At 40.3% G+C, this 22,645-nt stretch overlaps 1 protein-coding gene across 4 annotated transcripts in view; it reads right to left on the bottom strand.

Annotated features, from left to right (window-relative positions):
- Positions 1-22,645, bottom strand: part of DIS3L2 (DIS3 like 3'-5' exoribonuclease 2) — a 178,309-nt gene that overhangs the window by 134,806 nt on the left and 20,858 nt on the right. For all 4 annotated transcript variants that reach the window (XM_030455829.1, XM_030455830.1, XM_030455832.1 and 1 more), the window contains 2 exons: positions 19,202-19,255; positions 15,046-15,147 (listed from right to left, as the gene is read on the bottom strand). In XM_030455829.1, the coding sequence (XP_030311689.1) occupies positions 15,046-15,147; positions 19,202-19,255 (156 nt within the window). The remainder of the gene's footprint in view (positions 1-15,045; positions 15,148-19,201; positions 19,256-22,645) is intronic.

The following is a 22,645-nucleotide window of genomic DNA, read 5'->3' as shown; positions in this document are numbered from 1 at the left end:
AATAATGAAACACACCATGCAGCTAATAATGACTCGCCATTCATCTAGAGCTGATAAAACAGAAAAGGAAGACAGGCAAGTTCTCAGATCCTACCCAGGCAGCCCACAGCTTTAGGAAACTCCTTTCATTTGCTTTCTCACCAGCAAAACCAGTGTTTTGTTTCTTTGACATGGAAAACTTCCAACTTGATTGCTCCTGTTCTATTCGTAGAAGACTGCTGCCACATCCGAGACTATTCATAACCAAAGCATCTATGTTGCCTGTAGAGTTAATTCACGCAAAAAGCAAGTTAATATCCTCTCAAAAAAAGCCACTGACCTCCATTTCCTTTTTGCTACATACCTCTTCAAATTGTCTACCTTGTTCTGTAATATCTGTTCACCTTTTAAGCTAATCTGCTGTTTTACCATGTGCCATGTGCCTTGCTATGTCTATGCCATAATACTGTTCTCAGAAGAAAAGAATCCAAATTCAAATCCCATTTCTCCATTTGAGACCCAAAGTTATCACATCCACCTCCACTTTAACTGTGCTGGGTCTTAGCACCGGGGGATGGAGGATGAGAGAGGTTTCTTAAGGAAGAAATCTTTTACAATGAACAGGTTGCCCAGAGAGGTAGTAGATACCCCATCCCTGAAAGGTCAGGCCAAGGTCAGGTTGGATGGTGCTCTGAGCAACCTGATCTAGTTGAAGATGTTTCTACTCATTGCAGGGAGGGCAGACTAGATGACCTTTAAAGGTCCATTCCAATGCAAATTATTCTACAGTTCTATGATTCTAGGGTATATGAAGAAGGTGATGTACAGGTAGAAATGAGCTATGTGAAGTGATGCATGCATACACTCTCCCACATGAGTGTACTTGTTCTCACCTCCAGACTACTGAATAAAGTACATTATAGCTCCTGCCCCCCGATTTATTAAAAAATGACACAGGGAGAAGAATTAGCAGTAACTGCAACTGGTGCTGAAACACTTAACAACAAGCTAGAGAATAGAGAATACTTGCTCCATACCCTGCAAGATCACCCACACCCACATGCTGCTTGGTGGCATCAGCACCTTCAAGGGCACACTGCTGGAACTGGCACCCCCCAGAAGCCCCAGCTCCCCTTCACTGCCCTTCTCGGAAGTTCCAAAGCTTTTGCTGCAATTTGCAGATGATTAAATGGCTTTAACAGTCCCTGATCCAAAACAAATTAAAAAGGATACAAGTCTAAAAACATCCAGTGATAAGCATTTGTTCAAGGTAAAACAACTAAACTTGTCTTGTTAAACATACAAAGACTATTGACTGCCTTACCAGTTCACACCATGTCTTCCAGCTCCAGGGAGGGACTGGTTCCAGCTCCACAATAATGCACCTGTGCTGCCTGACATGAGCAGACACAGTCAATCACCAACGACATCCTTCCTCTAAGGAGGATATTCTAAGAGCAAAGGCTATCTGCAATGCAAACCTGACTGCAAGTACATGCTCAAACCTGCTTCCTTGTAAAATCTTAATAGGTCTCCATAATAAAACTAAGCAAGTTACTCAATTCTTAAATGATAATCTTTCTAATCCGACCACATTGTGAAGTTAAATGTCTTAAAACATCCCAGAAGTTATTTTACTGCATTATGCACAGTCCTATGAGTACAATTAAAATGTTCTACCCAAAGTCTACAATATGAATGGTTTTCATAATTTCTTAACAGAACATTGCTTTCTTTGCCCAACACAGTCACATACAACCCTCAATTTACCAAATTCTTAGTCTAGACTAGTTAAAGCTAACACTTCAAAATGTGGAAGAAAACTATTTTCACTTCTCACACTATTTTATATATATATATATATATATATGCCTCTTATCCTCTCATCAGGACTTTATGAGCTTCTACCTCCAAATTGCACTTCAAATGTCACTGTAGAAAGATGTGGATTTGTAACTGAAAGCTGCAACTTAAACATTTAATAGCTTCAAAACCACCAACAATATAAAACAATAAGCCAGGATCAGCAAGCTCTAAAAGCACTGCGATCTGACCTAAAAGTAATACCAAAAGTTGCTGCGATGCTTTGAAATTAAAGGGCAAAGGAAATTAATACACAAATCAGTATTTTGTGACATTATAGACACTGTTCTCACCTGTATAATTATTCATAGCAAGCTATATAAAACAGGGATATTACAACAGAATTACAGTGAAATAAGCATGCTGTTCCCCCACCACCACATATAAAAAGCAGTATGCCTTATTTTTCTTTAATGATGAAACAAAACTTAAGTATAGGGACTCCAGCATATCAGGTGGAAACCTTGTAAGCTAAATACAGTCCATACAATTACGCAGTACTTGGGAATTTAAACCACTCTTGTTCCTTTTGAAAAGTCAAAAATTGCCACACAAATACCAATGTACTCTTGACCTCCACAGGGAGTGGCTCATTCCTGTCTAACGTGCCAACAACCACTTAAATGAAGTTTCCCCATCATTGGCCTAACGTACTCATCTATCATATCAAAACTGTCACGTGCACTTGCATGATTTACTTGATTCTTGAGGTATTCACTTCTAACGAGATCAGCTTTTCCAAAGCAACCCCACAAAATACTAGAAGTTTATACATATCCTAAGGACTTTGGAGCTTTCCTTTTTTTCCCCTCCTAGACAAGGAGGAAGCACGTGCCAAGTTTTCATCCTGGGGTCATCAGCTGCATAAAATTTTACTTTAATTTGAGAAAATTCACTAAAAAGACTTACCAAACTTTGTTGATGAAACACTCGCTTCAAAACGAACTTTTAAGGTCAGTTTTCTGCCCAGAACAAGCTTTAATATAGAGTTGTACTAAATTCTCTGAGCTTGTAACACAGGAAGTTTGACTAACCTAAATTTCAGCTATAGTTTTCACACTATAAAGTATAACTATTTGGTAGCATAATGTAGCAAGGCACAATTTTAGCATTCTTCAGTGAAAATTTTAAAAACTCATCTCTGTCTGTCTGTATCAAAGACATCTGTCATCTATCAAAGACAGATGATCTGGACTCTCCTGTTGTAAAGTTGTTCATTTATTCTGTACATACTTCAGCACAGTGAGAATACTGGGAAGACTGCTGGAAAAATCTCACAGCTTTTGGGTAAAAGAAACTTTCACAAACATATATCAATGATAATGCACAGGCGGGGGGGACATTTTTTTATTTTTGTGATGAAAAAGTTATGTATATCTTGTAAAGAAAGCAAGGAAGTTTCTCCTGGTATATCTTGGGAAAGAGTGGAGGCTTTGCTAACCCCACATCACTTTTCATTTCAGAGCTGAAGAGATGTGACACAGGCAGGAGAATATTTATCCTGATGCTGTTCTGACTGACCTGGGAATATGAGAGACTTGAAAAGTTTTAAAAGGTGGCAGCAACTAATAAGGCAGCACCTGGGGCAAGTTGAAAAGACAATGTTGATGGTTTACCTTGCCCTTTTTTATATCATAATCCTGTAATGAACAGTACATGCAGCCATGGACTCAGCTGGAAAAACACTTTATTGTAAAACTGGTTGAGGCAGTCTAAACAAAGAGCATTTCCTTGAGTTTCTTGCTAGACAGGACATAGGAACTGTGTTCTGCATCTACTCACATCTACAAAGGGGAAGAGCTTTTCTTTAACAGACACACTGGTATAGAACTGCTCATTAGAGGTGTTTGCTTTCATCCTGGTCCCTGACCTCACCCAAGGGATGTGGATCAACCTATGCCACCAGCTACAAAGTTAAGACTGAGACACGGTGCAGGGCACAGCATTTGGATCCCGACGAGGGGTAGGAGGGAACATGCCCATCCTGCTGAGCTACAGAGGTGTTGAGGCAAGTCGATGAAGAAGAAAGGATCTGGATGTGAAATACCCAACGGATGAATATTTGACAAATACTTAGGGCTTTCTAAAGCAATCGATCCTTAGCTGGTAAAGCCACAGTGTTTACTCAGAGAGGGTGATACACTAGCACTGGGAGCTCTGTGTCCAAATACCACAAAAGCCCTGCACAAAGCTTTATGTATATTTTGTTGTCTGTCATTTTGTACAACGCCCTTCCCTCAAGTACTGGTCCTCAGAACTTGTTATACATTGTTAGAGGAGATTAGTTTAACTGCAGATTTATTTATTATTATTTTCCTTTCACAAAGCACTTAACAGAAAACAGTGCTTGGGAACTGGAGCTCTGAAGCACAGTCTAGCAGTTTATTTATGATCATAGCAACTAATTGCTCAAAGACAACCCTCAGGCCCCAGGACCATTCCCATGTCACTGAAGTTGGCTGCTGAAGTGATGTGCTACTTATCCCCAAGAAAATGGTATCGTTTACTTGCATAAGTGGCTTTGCTGGAGCAGGAGGGTGGACAGCTGAATAATTGACCACTGGATAACACTGACTCCTTCAGTGACAAAAAGACAATGGAAAGAAAAAAATAGTAATCAATTTGGACATGTGGCAGTGGCTTTGTTAGCAAAAGTCTGCCCAAGGTCTCAGTCAGCTCATAGGAAATTACTGTATAGACAGAGACACTGCCCTGACAAGGCCAGCCTTCCCCTCCCAGCCTTTCCTTTACTTGACAGTGACAGCTGCCACCACACCTAGTCCTTGGGCTCCATTATATCTTAGCCACTGATAGGAGTAACCCCATGGGAAAGTTGGATGGTGGGATTGAAATGATGCCAGGTACTGTGAAGAACATTTTCCTTTTTTGCTTTTCAAACTTTTGAACCTTACAAGAGAGGAGCCATCCGCTTCTATGCCTTTTTTTTCTTTTTTTTTTTTTTTTTCCTACAAATGAAGTTTAACAATGCATATCCTGCCAGGAAACATTACCATGCATTAGTGATAAAGAGTTACATAAAAAGGTAAGTTAAGTTTCCAAGACAGGAATCTGAGCTGATAAACATATTACATCCACAGTTCAACAACTGCTCAGAGAAGAAAAAAGAATAAACAGCTTTAGAGAAAGTGTGGGGAATGTGGGGGAAAAAACCCAGGAAGAGAAGATAAAGTAATACCATGCTGTCAAAAAACACTGCTCTGACTATGCATGAAGTATAGATACCCAACTAAATCAGATTAAACTAATGGCCATCCATTAACCTTGGGTATGTCTACACGGTACAATACTACCCCAAAGAGGTGGGCTCAAGCACCAGATGGCTTGCCCTTGCCAACACAGCACTCATTCATGGCACTTGAATCCCTGCCCAGCTAGATAAATGAACTGGAGGCAGGTGAGCCATTTGCTCTCACCAAGGGGCAGCAGAGGTGGCAGTGCTGTCCAGTTCTGCATTACAGGAGGCTCTGCTCCCAGCCAGGTGAGGTACCCAGGTGCAGTCACTGTGAAGTATTGCTGGGGAGGGCTCTAATAAGATATTAGCAGGGAGGTCATATGCTGCCTCTCTAATACCAGTAGCCAGTTACACATTTTAAGGGACAGCTACGAGATGACGGCTGAATGGGAAGGTATTCAACAAAGCTCCACAGCTGCTTTGCCAACACTGTGAGCCTGAAGATCAGGGGATGGTACTTAGTTAGAAAGAGACTGTGCTGAAATGAGCACCAAGCCATCCCCAAGGCCATTGGTCTGTGCAGGGCATGGGTCCTGCAGCAGCATCAGATGCAGCTGGGCTCTGCCCAGATTTGTTGTGTTTGAGGGACCCTTTAGAGACTATTTTTGCCCCCAGACCACTTCTCATTCTCTTACTTGAGGGGAGAAGAGCTACAAGTCCAAATCTAAGCCAGACCATCAACACAGCTCTAGTTCCTACAAGGGGCTACGGCTGCAGACCTGGTCTGCACAGAAGGTAAAAATGGAAAGCAATCTGACATCAAAAGGGAGGATAAAACCCAGGGGAAAATTCTCTTTACAGGAAAAAAATCAAGTAGAGCATAGAAGTGAGTTAAGTGGCTACTCTACTAAAGACTTTTACCAGAACTCCCCACTCCCCTGAACAGTCATTACGTCAGGAAGAAAGAGAAGCTGCTGAGATAACCCTCCCACCTCATACTTTAGGACGTCCTCCAGACACTAGCAACCTGAAAAACAGGATGCCATGCAAGACTTAGAGACAACAGAAAAAGAAACGCCAATATCTATAGAGCTTACAAACAAAAGTGGAAAATGCTCATTGCAACAAACAAGCTAAAACCAAGGAGAACAAGAAGAGAAGGACAGCTAGGTAGCTGTCAGCTAGCTAATTAGCAAATGCATTAGTCAGGACTTCCAAGCACCAACAAGAACTAAGCAGGATATACACCTTTATTCAGGGGGGGGTTTCAGACAGAACACTGAATAACGTCTGGGGAATTCTTTGCCAGTCACTTTTTGCAACCAAAATACACAAGTGCTAATTAGATCATGCCAAGTCTTTATTTTCACACTTCCAAAGCTGCTCAATTAAAAGTATGTGCTTTGGCACTGCTTTCTTTTTAAGAAAGAACTTAGATAAAGCTAAAAAAAAAGAAATGCTTCAACCTTAGAAGATGGTACAGCTGAAGATGGATGAATCATTACCATACTGGAAATATAAAAAAATTGTAAGACACAGACAGACCTGCTTTAATGAAACAGTTATTACCTAATGTGACAGAAGACAGAAAGCAAAAATAAACCCATAGAAACAGGGAGAACGCAACCAAGCATAGAAGAGTGTCTGCCTTTTTTGGCATAGCTAGTAGAGCAGAAGTCTGTCCTGCAGTATTTTCCTAGAGTCACTACCAATACTTTAAAAAAAATCTCAAAGTAGTTAAGGCTGTGGAAAAAACCATAGAAACCAGGATCTATAAAAATGTGCATCCATTGTTTTATCACGACTTACATGCTGAGAAATTGTCAACTACTGAAGTAGTGAGAAGCAAGATGAAAAACATTATCAGGAAGAATTTTAATTTTTCTTTCCATGTTTTGTGCAGCACCTCCTAAAAAAGAAAATTGATTGAAAGCACTTCTTGCAATTCTTCAAGATGTTGCAGAAAGAAATGCTAAGACAGGTACAGGTTCAAGGGCATTAATATTGTACATTATTTGTGTGAAGGACACTAAAAAGTAGTAAACAAGTCTTATGCTAGCAAGGTTAAGAAAACTGCTTTTGATGCACATTAATATTGGTGCTCAGGGAAGTGGTGGAGTCACCATTCTGGGAGATGTTCAAAAAACCTGTTGATGTGGCACTCCAGAACATGGTTTAGTTGGCATAGTGGTGTTTGGTTGATGGTTGGACTTGATGATCTTACAAAGTCTTTTCCAACCTTAATGATTCTATGGTTAAATCCTTAGCCACCTTCCACTGCATGACAGAGCACCAATAATAGACTTGTTTCCAGTTCTGGTGATATGCCAAGCAGCTAGGGCATTGCTCCGAAAAAAAGAGGATAATGGAATCCCCCCCACACCATAGCAAATAATGTCACAGAGTTAGGAGATAGTCCTCAATCTGACTGCACTTTGGCTTGTCTGGAGGAAGGCACAGGAACAGTGTCTGGGACAAGGCATAATCATTCCAGCTGTTGGAAGCTAGCAGCACACTGATTCAAAACTTATCAGACTTCAGGTAACTATCTTAGATAGTTACAAATTACCTTGAGCCAACAATAAACTTAAGGCATCCCATTCCTGATGACAAACATCTTCCATATCTCCAAGAACCATGTGGTTATAAATGAGTCCCAAAGAACCTGTTGTAGAAAAATACCTGTCACTCACCCAGCTGCTGCAACTCTACATTTCCTTAAATCATTATTCTAGTTCCTTGTCCCTCTGATTTACAGCTTTAATAAAAATAAACATGAGTTAAGGAAATAAGGGAAACAAGTTAAGCAGCCAACGTGAAGAGCTTTGACCACATGTAAATACTGCAGCCAATTGTTGTTTCTCTGCCAGCTGATAACAGGAACAAACATGCAAATGGATATGTAGCACTTCTTTTCTTCAGAACTTAGGATATGATCCAAAACCACCTCACCCAGCAACTTTAAAGATTAACAGCTTTTCAGTGTCCTAGTCACTCTTTGTTTTTCCAGCTACCAAGTTTTTTCTAAAGAAAAAAAAAAAACAAAAACAAAAAAAAAAACCCAAAACACCACAAAGCAGAGTATAACCTTCACTGCACAAATTTTAGGCCAGATGGGACTTTTATAATCAATACACATTATTTAAACTTATTCTAATTAAACAGACCTGAAACAAACACCGACTACTGAAAATCTGGACAGTCTTTCAAGAAAGGGTTTATAAAAAGTTGAGTGAACTTAACATATGTGACATTCCAAAACCCAGTCCCATCAGAACAACAGGTATCACAACTCTATCTAATAAGGTGTGGGCTCCAAATACTCATGTGATAACATCAAGTAAGTCAAGCTGGCAAAACCTGAACAGTTCTAAGAAATGGTAATTCCACAGGAACCAAGAACTAAGAAAAGTCAGAAATGATAGTGGTTATATAAGAGACTGGATTAAGACTAATCTACTATGATGTCTGCATATTTACAGAAGACTTGGAAGAACAGAGTTTAAAACAATCACTTGAAGAAAAGTTAGTTGTTAAAGGAAATAATTTGCTGTACTGGATTATATTCATGTGACCAAGAAAAAAAAAGAAGGCAGGAATAGAGATCAGGTATTAAATGTTGGCCTGGCTCCTATTCTAAAGTAAGATCAGATGCCCCTGTGAGCACTTCCTTCCATTCAAGATGAAGATCTTCCAGGAACATGCACTGAAATTTAGTGGTATCTCACGCAGCCTGAAGTCACCCTGATCACGAGGGGTTTATCTGTCATTATTCTACCAGGGACATAACCACTGGCCATGTGCGAGATGAATGATTGTTTAATGCTTGACTGTTCACCTAAGGGTAACATTTTTATCTTATTCTGCATCTGTGCAGCCAAACCACATCTGCAACATAATTCTGTGCTGGTAGGACAGGATACAGGCAGTCAATAAAAAGAAGTTTGCCTTACCATCTAAACTAAACAATTTGCCTCCTAGTATCACTCTTACCCAGCACAGAGAGTGGAAGAATAAAACAGACCTTACATGGTTCAAAACCCTTTGTGTATCGGTCTTGTGATTTTTGTTATCTGGTATCCTTGTTTCAACTTTCCCATAAGACAGACAGAGGCAGGTATTGACTGAAAAGGTCCTTCTCAGGAAGGTAAGAGGTTGATTGCAACATCCAAAACACTGGTATTCCTGCCTCCTTGTTTTACAGATGCATGGGGAGGAAAGGGATGAACACAGTACTGGGTCACAGCAATCCCACACAATCATTACAGTCATTTTGTCATCACGTACAATAAGAAGAATGCCAAGTCTTGCAATTAAAACTCACTGTTTCTTAAGACGTCAGGTTGTGCACTGCAAGTGGTGTTTGACTAACAAAATGTGAAAGCAACAACTGCAAGAGCAGCAAATTCATTGCCACATGTCCCAGTGAACACCTACTTCCTATTTTTTCATCTTATTTGCTTTCAATCTACTGTATTGCTACTCCAGCTCCTGGAAAAGAGGAAAGACCTCTTCCAAAGCCTGGAAAGGGCCATGCCAGCTCACAGTAAAGCCCATCAGGCCCAACAGCATGGAACATGTGGCCATTCACAGAATGACACAAGCGGAAAGCAAGCATTTAATGAAACTTCTCCAGATTCCACCAATTTGTGGTTTGGGGGTTTTCTGAGATGGGGAGAGGTGTACACACACATATGCAACCATCAGCTTACAGCCTTCACTGTAAAGTGTGCAGCAAAACAAATCTTAAAAGGCCCACAACTACTCTTCCTTCCTACAGCATTCATCAACCTTTCAGATTTGCTTTTCTGGACACCTTCCTAGCTGGCTTCTTAGGCTTTCCACTTTACTCCTGGATATCATGAATTACACTTCAATTGCTTTCAGCATGCCAGAACACTTAGTATTTCGATAATGACTTCTCCAGAACTTTTTTTATTATACTATCAATGTAGTATTTCCAAACAACATTCTTGATTGTTAGAGTCAAACAGTATTGCTGTGATAACCCTCTAAGAACCCCATCTCCTCCTGAGTTAATGTTATCCTTACATTGGTTGGGAGATTTTGAGAAGAAACTGACTCACAAGAATTTGGTTGAAATGTCTCATTATTCATGAGGGCAAATACACAACTAGCATCCCCTCTGGATAAGTAATGGTTCATAGGTTTTCACCAACAGCTGAAGGCAGTGACTTGCCAAGATATGTAGCTCTGTTCAAACTATACATGGTGATACTTGTGACGTCTGCTTGAATCAAACTTCCTTCTCTACATTGATTTGTAATCACGCCAATTGAAATTGAATTGTAGTTTGTCTTCTGTACAGAAAGCATTTAAATATTTATATCTGATATACAGTTCTAAAAGAGGCAGCTCTAAAATTTCCTGCTGCGCTGTATTGTATCTGACACCTCACCGCTGAACAGAACATGTGCTTCCATGAACTATAAAGAATTACTGTTTCAATTACTTTCAGACACTTCATGACTAAAACGCTGAACCCATTTTATCCAATTATCCAGCCACACATACTATATGTACATGAGCAGTTCCACATCCTTGGTGACCTTCTGACAAGATCAAAAAAAGAACCAGCTGAAAATAGTGCAAAGGAGCACTTTAAGCTGAGGAGGAAATGATTCATGAAACAATATCAACAACAAAAGATATGACTGCAGGCACTGACTTCTGAGAAATGGGCAGGTTAATCTGACATTTTTTATAATCTTGTATTATTACAGGTTATGTATTTATAGCATATGTTGCTACTGTTTCATTGTACCACTGTTGTAAGCAGACGCAGAACTGGAGATCTCTCCTGCATCTTGTAACAAGCAATGCGGGGCTAGACCCCAAAATTCTGCTCAGGCAGTCTTGAGCAGCAAGAAGTCCTTGTCTGGGTACTATTTTCAGACTAAGACTCTAAAATTTCAGCCATAGCATGCAATGCGTGAGATGGTTGTCATGAAAAACATTCCACGTTATAAACTACTACTCTAAAAGCACCAGAGATTGGGCCAGGAATCCAAGCCCCAAGTGATATCAAATGACTTATTATGCTATTTCCTTCCACCAAAGAAATTACATCTTGCAAGAAAAACCAAATCAGATATCTGAAATTAAACAAATTCTGTCTGGCAATTAAACAGATGGTAAAAGAGCAAAAAAAGGCTGTGAGGAAAGATGGGTTAGGTTTATCCTTTCTACTGCTATGCTGCTTCCCTCCTCGATAAGCCTGAGAAATATTGCTATAATCATCCAACATATCAACATTTTTTTGCCATCCAGTAATTATGCCACCATATAATTGAAGCTCCTGAAATTGATGTAGGCACAGCTCCATAAAATATAATAAGAACCCATGGGTGGAAGTTGAAGTAGTGAAAATCAGTCAAGAAATAAAGCACCATTTTTCTTCTTTATCAGAATAATTGACAGGTAAATCCTCTGTCACAGGCTATCTTTTATCATGACATTCTTCCAGAAGATAAAGGCACAGATTCAGGGTAGCCCTTCAGCTTGAATTAAGAAAGGGACAGTCTAGCTGACTGCAACAATACTCTGGCTTCATTTGCTAAGAGTAGGTTAAGTACCTGGAAAAACATTCTAAGTCAAATACCTTACTTCGCAAAAGCTAAATATTTGAAAGTTACCATAGCACCTCAATATTCCCAAGATGTAACACAAGAGGACAAGAGAGGAACTTCTGAAATACAGCCTCCAAATGGAGTCACTGCAAGACACGACACTAGACCCTGCCAGGAAGCCGATGGCCACCTTCTTCAAGAACGTAAGGTAACAAATTTCAGGGACAAAAAGTCTCTCCCTCAGGCCAGTGGTGCCACACAGAGATTGCTGGCTCTTGATACGAACTAATAGCAAGCATAGAAATATGAACTGACAAACTGATCATCACTGAACAGCAAGCAGCTCTCCCAGAAGATGTATGAACAAACAAAGCTTTAAGACCAGACAGAATAAGCACAGGGAGGACCATCTTTGGATGATCCTCAAGTGCTTGCACTTGATGCACACTCTGGGAAGGATATGAGGTTGAGTAATTCAAGCCTGATAAATTTCCCATCACTGAGCCAGGAAGTGGCGGGCTGGTGAAAGAAAATATTGCTTTTGCTCTCAAGAAGGTATTACATAAAGTATAACCACAGATCTAGACTACTTTAGCATCCCCTTATGTTTGTCTGTGGCATTTATACCTGTGTGTAAGGTACCACCATTACAGGCTCAGCAGAACAGCAGTTTTTCCCTGGAAAAACTGCCCTCCAGACTGTTTTGCTCCTATGGGCATCTGACCCACAAAGACTGACTCACTGGGTAAACGGCAGCTCCTAACAGTTGGACTTGATCATCTTAAAGGTCTTTTTCAACTAAAACAATTCTACAACTCTAACTTTCTCAACTCTTTGAGCAAAGGCACAGATTTCCCTATCTAAAATCCATAGTTTTGCCAGTCACAGGTTTTCCCTCTTCCTTCCCCTTAGACTCGTAAACTTAACCAAGGTTCCAGGTATAGACAAGTCCTGTAATTACTGGAATGCAGCATTACACTGTGACTTTGCAAGAAGAGGTCCATGACAGGAATCATCTGCCCTAGGAATGGGAAGATCTTTCCCCAGAGCATCCAGAGGCCATCCAGGGTGCTTGAAACTCAGACAGCACAGACCTGCCAGGCTGCTCTAACAGTAACTTTATCTTTTGCAAGATGCTGGTTTGCCAGCAAAAAACCCAGCTCAGTTCTCAGCGGAGCACAGACTAATGGACTGGGAATGGTGAACCATAAAAACAATCAGCACGCACATCTCAGTGTTAACAAACCAATATGTACAGAGCCTGTAATATCTCCTTTGGGAGCATCAGTTATACCGTATGTCTGATTTAAATTTTTCAAGGAAATAATTGAAGTTGTTCAGCTTATTCCAAAGGCACAATGGGAAGGAGAAAACCCTCAAGACACCTATGTGGCAGCTTTGCAGCAGCATGAGACTAAACAAATGGAAAAACCTAAAATAGGTTGCGACAGTTTATCATTAATCAGTATGAATTACTTGGCAGAATGCTGTATCTTTCAGTGCAACTTAGTGGCACCTTTCCCAAAAAACTAATACAAACACGAGTGCATAGCAGGAGAGTCAGGGAGCAGGGGAAAAAGGGATGTCATCGCTGATTAAGTTGCTGATGGCAAGAAGTAAAAAAAAAAAAGAGACTACATAGGGCAACACCTGTGTGGCTGAAAAACAAGTCTGGCATGTTCCAGCTACTTCATTTGGCAAGGTTAAATTTGCCATGGAAGAATCATTATCATCCTGCAAAACAATGAATTCTTCTAAACTGTCTCCTTGCAGTCAGACATCACTTCTCCACCAGTTCTACTTATGTCAGCATTTGCCCAGGACCAGGATTATATTCTAAACCTTTCCTCTTGTGTCCATAAAAGAACGTTAGTGTTAAACATATGAAGGCAAGAAGATATGAGAGGATACGAGAGAGATACAAAGGCTTATCTTTGTTTAGAACTAGATAGAAGTAGAAAACTGCAAAGCTTCTGGCTCAGACAACCTCCTTCAAGCCTTACAAAGAAGCCCTTGTGCTGAGAGGTCCATCTAAGAGGTCAAGTTATTCCATTTTTCCAACCATAGAAAATGGTCTAATACAAAAGATAATTTATGCATACAGATTTGGTGATCTAGACATTCAGTAACCATCACAGCTTTAGTCAACTCTGATTTGGACTCCTTAACAGAATTTTTGCTTTGATCCTCAAAATTGCTTTTTATAGGTTACAAAGATTTCAGCAGACCCCTTTCCTGTATTTGTACATGGATACACCTGTAGTATCTTAGATCACACTTAAAATTGCTTTTGCATAAGGGAGTTTTGCACTTACAACCAATAATACTTTGGGTTTTTACTCATTTTATGCATATTTTGAAGGATGAGACAAGCTCTAATATTTTTCAAACCACCATTTCAATTACTATTAGCTTTACACAGAGAAGGCACAAGGTTCAGCAAATGATCAGATTGCAGATACTGCTTTTGCAACACTAAAATCACAGCTTCAAACAAAGACAAGCAGAGAAGGCAGCTAGAATGAGTAAAAAGCACCAGGACCAAGGTAGTTCAGAGCAGTCCCCACCCTGCTAGAATCACCCTCATTATTACTTTTGTCACAGAAGCGTACAATAGTCTTTTATTTCTCTGTCAGGATTAAAAAAATACATTGGGAAAACAATTTCTAATAGTTTCATTGTGCTTACATGTAGAAAAAGTGTTAAAATTGCTAGTGGTAGCTTACATCTCCCAGCAACTAAAGGAATAAGAACTTCCCTTGTATAGAGGTGCTAAAAGATAAACCCACAAACATGATTAAATTATCCAGATGTTTGAAAGGACTTTGAGCTTGATCAGTGAAAGGAAAAAAAACCCAGAGAGTGTGATCTTAGTGGAATTCTCAGACATGAAAATGAAAAACACTGTCCAAAACAGTGCTCCAATCACTTCACACATTCTTCATTGCGATAAAAAAGGGTATTACCACAAAATCTGGAGCTGTGACAGGATAAGCTTTCCATGGACTGCGGACCCACAAATTAGAGAGAGTTGATAATTATGAAAGCATTGTGAACAGCACTTGCCAAATACACAAAGAACTGCAAACACCTACACAGAGCTATGTAATGCCATAGCATGAAGACAGCAAAATAACAGATACCAAGTCACCTCTGACAACCCTGCTTTAACCAGTCTTGCTGTCAGACTTCTCCATACAATGACAAAGGTCATTCTAAGGAAAGAGTGAAGTTTCAACACTTTAGGTATTGCTTCGTCCAAGCACTGCAATGGAAAATGTCCACCTGCAGCAGCATAAACTGTAGTTTAGCTAATCTAAATTAGCTGAATCTGAATTTGTAGGAGATTCTCTAATTTTAATAAAGAAAGCAGCAAAAAGTTCTTTATGTCAAATCACAGAAAAAATATACTGAACTGACCTTCCATTGCTCTTTGGGAAGCAGCTTCACTACCACGATGTCACCATTCAGTGCTCTGTTGCGAGCAACCACTCCATCAATAAAGATATCACGAGTCCCATCCTAGTCAAAGAGGAGGAAAAATTAATGCCAGGCCAAAACATATTAAATTACAGTCATGAGGTTTAAAACACTGTCATCAAAAAAACACACACCCTGGTGAGAAAAAAATCGAGCAGTTGTGCACAAAAATGAAATGGATTCACCATATGCCCTTCAACATGCAATATCTTTCAGCAAATAAGCTCCTTGTTTGTCTGTGCCAGCCCAGTACTTTCACACTATTTATTCATGACAGAGCCAAGCCCTTGAGATGTATTGTCTGCAAGTTCTGCTCAGTTCCTCTACAGTTACTCTTGGGAAAGGGTAGAATGTCACAACTCTTCACACATGCACAACTCAAGCACTCCAAGCTACCGTTCAGAACACATTTACAAAACAGTCTGCAAAGCACCTTATGTAGAGCTGCCCACTGCTCTTCTGTTGAGATGGGAACACACAGCTCTGGGATCAGCAGGTCAGTCTGTGAAGGTAGCCTGGAGAGAGGCTCTGGGGATGCAGTCTCTTTTTTTCAATGACTTAACACCATACATTCTCTACAACTAATGCTAGAAGAGATTCCAAAAAAGATGACTAGAGAAGCCAACTATAAGCCAAAAGATCTTTTATGTAACAGACATGTTAGGACACCATCTCTCAATACTCTGGGTTAATTTCCTTGCACAAGAGCCTCAGCTAATTGTACACAGTATGATTACCCATCCCAGACTTGTCTGGCATTTAGCTAATCTACATTTAGTTTGGAAGATTTTCTTCATGGTGTGAATAAAGATGAAGTTTCCTGAAAATGCCTGAAGATACAAAGGCTCTAGTTTTTAAAGTTCTGCCAACCTTGTCCTTATTACTGACACTGCTCTTGCTGCTTTCATTTCTGTTTCCCTATAATTCAGTATAAAAAAAAAATCCATGTGTCTGTTTACAGTGCCATGAACATGTAAACAATGTAAGCATTTAGTAGCAACATAAGCAGTCAACAGTTTTTCCGAAGACAGATATCTTTGCATAGTTTTGACATACAAAAAAAGAGGATTACTTTCTTTAGTGTTTCATTGTCTTTCAATGAAAAAAACAGCCTCCTAAGAATTAAAATCTTAATCACAGCTTTAGTCACTTCTCAGATATACACTCCCGAGAGTCTCATATGCTTGAGTAAATCCAATCAGAACAACAAGTGTGCTCATTCTCCAAGAAAAACTTCTTTTATAACCTGAAAACATTAAGCCCTAATATCACATAAATATATTACTCTGCTTAGATACAAAACAATAAAACAGCAGAACCCTGACATAGTTTCTTAGCCTGAAACTAAGGCTGTTCTCCAAGACACCAAATTACTCTTAGAAAGAAAAGCAGCAGCAGCTCAACAGCTGTGTGGAAGCTGCCTCCCATGACAAGATGCAGAAAAATTGCAAAGCTTCTTGGATCAACATAATTCAAATTGGAAACTGTTCTTTTCAAAAAGCCAGATTTTTTACACATGGTCATATTCCTTATTTCTGCCCACTCTCTCCCTCCTGCCCCAACTGTACCACACATATAAAAATTTACTACGTAAAAGTAAGGTAAGTTCAAAGTCATATTTTAATGAAAGTGTCTGCTTGGTTTTGTCTGTACCTGTCACTCCTCTGTGCTGCACAAAGCAGACTGGCATTCACATTAATTTGTTTGTCAGAAACTTTTTTCCTTCTCTCCAGGGTCCAAGAAAACACAAGGCAGATCCTTTCCCCCAGTCCTTGCAAAGGTGTCTGATGTGTCACACCAAGTTAAAGTTGTATCCCTATGTGGATGCACATCTACTTTACAGCAGTTGATTTCAACACCTACAACAAAGCTGTAATTAGGACATTGCTGTGAGTTTTGGTTTTGCCTCCAGAAAGAAGCAGTTCCCAACCCATGACTGTTGGGTGAATTTTCACACAAGGAAGAGTTGTGCATCCAACTTTTTCCTTTAGAAACTGCTACTCTGCACAGTTGGCACTTCAGATTACTAATGCAATAAAAATGGCTGAATCACAACAGAACACAATCACTTGCAAATTCTCAGTTGCCCCCAGGGTGCATAGAATGTATTGGCTGCAATAGCTTTAAGACTGCTGCAGCTCCCTCCAGAGAACACAGGGCTTTTACTGGTCCCTGGCTAACTGTGAATATCACCAGCAGTGCTCTCTATCCCTTTCTAACATGAGGGAGAACTGCAGCGCCTTCATCTGCTCTGAAGTGTCTTCCACAAGCACTGCACAGCCACAGTCACTCCCCATCACTCATGCTCAGCAGTATCATTCTTCACAATGACAATGCCACCATTTCAAATCACACTACTGTGTGCAGGGAAGTAGAGATGAATGAGATGCAAGGCAGAGATGATTTAAATGCTCAGGGGCATTTTCTGGGTATGTTTCAAGAGAAAGGCAGGCACCACTCCCTCCCCTCAACACTTCATGCAACAATGACACAAACAGAGCACACTTGCAGCAAGAAACACTTTGGACTTCTGGTTTTAAAAAGTGGACAGATGTTGCATTTGAACTCCATGAAGCCATGGCCAAATCAGAGCTGAAGAAAAAGGGGTAAAGTGCCCTAGTCAGCAGCAAGAAAAAAAGGGTGATTTTTCACAGCTGCAGCTCTTGCAGCATCTGGCAATGATGGCAAGTCTTGAAGAACATGAAGGCTGCAAACCTTTCATTATGGAAAATAATGTCATGAGAATTATAAGATTCTTAAAGTGAGTCTAAAAGTGAGGACTGTGTTCACACCAGCCAGAGTTATCTTCATCCAGGTGTTGATTCTGCTTGCTATCAGGGACAAGGCTGGTTTAGGTATTCAGCTCCACAAAGGGCAGAAAAGTAGAAAGATAGCAGAGATAACAGCCTCAGCTCATCTTCTTTAATGTATGTATTCCTGCACACATAACAGCAGCAATCAACTGCACAAGGCAAGAGCCAACATCAGGGGTGATTAGGGGTAAAGCTTCACATCCAATTAAACTCATATAAATAGCCAGATTTCTCCTTGTATTTTGCAATTTCAGAGAATATGTTTAACAGTTTACACTTACCACACTGACTAGGAAGCCTGTAAAGATCACCATCCCTTTCACTTACACACACAGTGCTGCTCTACTGATGTACCAGAGAGCTGGTCTGGTTCTCCTGCCTGTAAGTTAATCTTAACCTACTGTGCATCCCTGTCCTCCTTCCAACCCTGCAGTAACAGCCCTCTCTTTAACAAAGTGGGCTCCAAAATATTACCCCAAAGGAACTACGTGAACTGACAACACAATGAATTTCAAGGTTTTCAACCAAGCTCCCAACAGTAGTGATGCCAGTAGCAGAGACAACAACAGAAGTCAGTGTTTGACTGTCCCAGGGCAGGCTCTGCCTTCTCTCCCCCACACCAACAAAACATTTCAGTATGAAACTTTCATTGACCAAGTAACATTCTGACCAAGTCAGTTCCAGATAAAAAGCCTTGTCTGAGCCAGCTGTGAGGTCACTTTCCCTATTGGAAGCCCCTGAAATGGCAAGAATCTTTCTTTTCTGTCAAAATAAGGAAAGAAGTGAGAAGAAGAGCAAGCCAGTCCCATGTGACAAAAGCACATTCCAAGCCAACCAAGATAACAGTTCATGCAAAAGCGGGCACATGAAAAGGAATCACGCATATTATTTCTGGAATGACTTTTCAAATTAGCTCATGCAGCGGATCAAAAATGGAGTGCATATTTGTTTAGGGAAGATTAACTTAAATCAGTGGAAAATGTATAAAACCACTGCAACCATAAACCAAGGGGTTTTGATTACGCTGTCTGGTGGTCTTCAAACCTGACTTCAGCTGGCTTCTGTGGGACCCTGCAATATGCCCGATTTCAGGGCAAGCTAAGTAGCTCTTTGAGGTATGAAAAAGCAGGGTTTGTTTGGTAATATTTGATTTAAAAGAAAATCCAGATCATGTTAATTTATTCCAACTCACTCACCTCTAACTGACCTTTTGTGCACAGCATAACTCCTACCTTAATGCACCTTTACTTATGAACTTTAAAGCATTATAAAATTACACTTACTGGAGATGGAATGAAGGCTTCATGGTACTTCTTAGGATTTATTCTCAAGGGTCCCTTAAAAAAAAAGAGAAGAAGGAGAAAGATTATGCCTGAATCTTATTAATTTTATATAACAGCAGTTAAATTAGAGAGCTGTGGGTAATATATCTACTGTGAAACATGAGAGATACACCTAAATTTCCATTATACATTTCAAATCTTGACAACTTAGCATCCAAGCAATTTCAAGCCAAAAGGCAGTTTCATGATAGGCTTAAACTGATCTACTGCAGTCTGTCATCAAAGGGATGTTGAATCATTAGTTGCTGCAGCTACCGGGTGAACTGAGGAACCAAGCCCTCTTGTTCCCTTCACACATTGTCTGCAAGCATCCACCAACTTCATTAACAAGCAGACAATACAATTTGTTTTGCTCTGTTTTGGAAAAGCAGAATGTTCATTTTGCTTATTTTGGAGGACAGGAGGAAATAGGAAAAACTGACCTGCTGAGTTTGCATGGCAGCAGGTATCAGCCCTAAGGAGCTTTGGCTGCTTAGGCTGTTTCTGCAAACAGACAGTAGCAGTAACTCTGTGATAAAGAACACTTCCAAAGAAGAATCAAAGGATTTTTCAAAGCCAAACATTTAAAGTCTACAGGATTAAATTCTGTTTAAACAAGTTTAAAGTCAAACCGTCTTAAATACATTTGAAACTCCATGGTCTGTCTATTTCTGCTTTGCCATCTGCCAACTCAAAGCTCAAGTCACCTACAACAAATCCATATCACTCCTCCAAAGTAAACCAACCAGTTTCGCTGCTTGCACTCAGGTCCATCCAAGGGAAAGAAAGAGCCAACCAAGGACTTAGGAGTCTACACAACAGTGCCATTCCCATCCCAAGAGGGTCCTGGGAACTATGATTCAGGTGGCTGCAGTTAAAACTGACAGCTTCAGATTCTTATGGAATACAACTAGGTATCTGCCTTCAGACAGGCTTCCAATTTGGGCTGAAGCTTTGAAACTTTCTCCACTTGTGTATTTGAAATAACTTTGGCCAATTTGTTAAATGAACAGATTCTATCTGTTTGCACTTCTGTATCAAGAAATCACAGGAACCTCTCACAGGAATTGCTTCCTTAAAAATTTACTGCAGCATGTAATTTTCTTATGTATTCTGGGAAACTCTCAGACGATAGGAAAATAAAGCTGATTACATGTGGAAGTTTTGCTGCCTTGAAGAATTTGCAGATTTACAAAGGTTTTCCATTGTTTTTATTTTCTCAAATTTGGAAATATCAGCACCATACATTCTATATTCTTTAGGCATTATTTTTGTACTTTCCAGCAATGCCTTTCTGTGCCTTATGTAACTCATATTAAGGAGCACACTAGGCACATGGCAGGCACAACCCAGGACAACAGCACGAAAACAAAAGATGACCCACTGGGAGCAACCCTAGGGATACTTTATGCTCAAAGTGAGAACTAAAACTATCTGTCATCAGCCTCTACTAGCACTGGTGCCCACTGATGGAAAGCTTCAGTGGTCTTTTTCTTCCCCCCTTCCCAGAATCAGCCATCAAAACCAGTAAGCTGTTAGTAAAGGAAGCTACTACAGAGAGGAATGAAACAGAAAAAAAGAAAAGGGACGGGTGCTCTGCTTGACAAGGAGTCAAATAATTCACATACCAACATCTACCCACCAGCGCAAAGCAGATGAGGGGATATCCTGTATTACTCTGCAGAGCCCACTTGAATAGTTTGGGACAGCTGTCAATCAGCCAGGTGCAAATGCCCATCATGCGCATGAAAAATCAGGTTTTGTGTCCATGGTCCAGAAGGCGCCAGAGTGGCTACGTCCACATGGATGCCCAGCTCCAGCAAACACCCAGGAGCAAAGTGTTACCACGTTTACCATGCAGCAGCCTTCTCTACATTTTATGCATAGTACCTAATTATGAACAGCATTAGAATTCTTACATCAAGTAGTATTAAAATACTTCAGCTCTTTCCTTTAAGCAAGGAACTCCCAAAATTTATCTTATAAAGCAGATGGGCCCTATTATCTGTGCCTATGAAAATTCTATTTACAATGTTGTACATTTCACGCTGTGATATCATATCTGGAACCAGTCGCTCTTCCCATCTGCAATGAACAACTGTTCTCATATGTGTATTAGGGGGTGAGGATCTGGCTGCAGAGTCTCATGATGTCACACTAATATGTTGTATTATTTTACAATAGCTTGCAAATAATAGCTGCTATATTTATCAGTGATTTTATGTCAGTAGGGCCTTTGTTTTGAAAGGGAAGAAAAAGGTTTGCAAAAAGGTTTCTAAAACACTTTCTGATGATTCAAGTCAGTTACACGCACACTTGCCAAAAAACTTTCTAACCTCACTGAGCTTTCCCAGCAAGATACAAAAAGGGTCATGATTTCTCAAGTTGCTCTGTTAGAAGCAGGGCAGGCAACACTCAGACTAAACTTCAAGCATCTCAGAATTTAAAACCACTATTATAACAGATGTGCCTAGATTGGTTTGTATCTACACACCAAAAAAGGCCAGGGTTCAAGCATCTGCTTGCTACTAAGGCCACCTTTGAAAAAACAACCCATGAAAATCAGGGAAACCCCAGCCTTCATACCCAATAAGGAATAGCTTTCCAAGGAAAAACACTCTCAAATGGCGTATCAGGCTCTGCACCTCCATATGCTGCCCAATCTTCCTCCACCTGACCCCAGCAGCCCTGTAGGGAGGAGCTGAGAGATGCTGGAGGCATGGAGCAGACGTGGTGCTTTACAGGATGATTACAGTCCTTTGGGTCAATGTTTCTTAATACATAACCTGACTTCATCTGTTGTGTGTAGCCAACACCAGCCATTTACGCAACTATGTAGAAGTCATTCAATCTTGTTTGCCTTCAGGCCATCCAATGTGATTCCAACCAACCTGATAACATTTGGTGTTTGCTCCCTGCAGACAGTTTTACAAGTGGGGAAGTGGGAAGTCTATGCACTCTTAAGTGCCTGAGCCCAGACCCCTTTTCTTGTGGAAGGACACTTCCACGCACAGCACCCGATTAAATTAATACCAGAATCCCAGAGGGCACAATTCTCCATGCTCCTTGAATTATTTTGATTCTTATTTTATTGAATTATGTCAGATATGGTACCAGACCCATTGAGACTAATATTATTGACAAACGTCAGCACCCATAAAGATAGTACTTTTGTCCTTCCTGATCTAGGACTGCTTAATCTTCATGGCTCTCATGTTTTATCTCAGCAATCTCCATGTCTGCCAGTAGTTTCCGTGGGTTGGGCTTTCAGGAGCTTTTTAGTTGCATAGTTCCATTACCAGGGACCAGTGACATCCTCAGAGCATGGTAGGATCTTTGCCCTCTAAGAGATCTCTCATGTTCCCACATAAATATATCCAGATCCAGTGTTACCAGGATGTTCCA

Source organism: Calypte anna, chromosome 9 (assembly GCF_003957555.1).
Source record: "Calypte anna isolate BGI_N300 chromosome 9, bCalAnn1_v1.p, whole genome shotgun sequence".
NCBI classification, from domain to species: Eukaryota; Metazoa; Chordata; class Aves; order Apodiformes; family Trochilidae; genus Calypte; species Calypte anna.
This window is presented reverse-complemented; position numbering and strand designations above follow the sequence as displayed.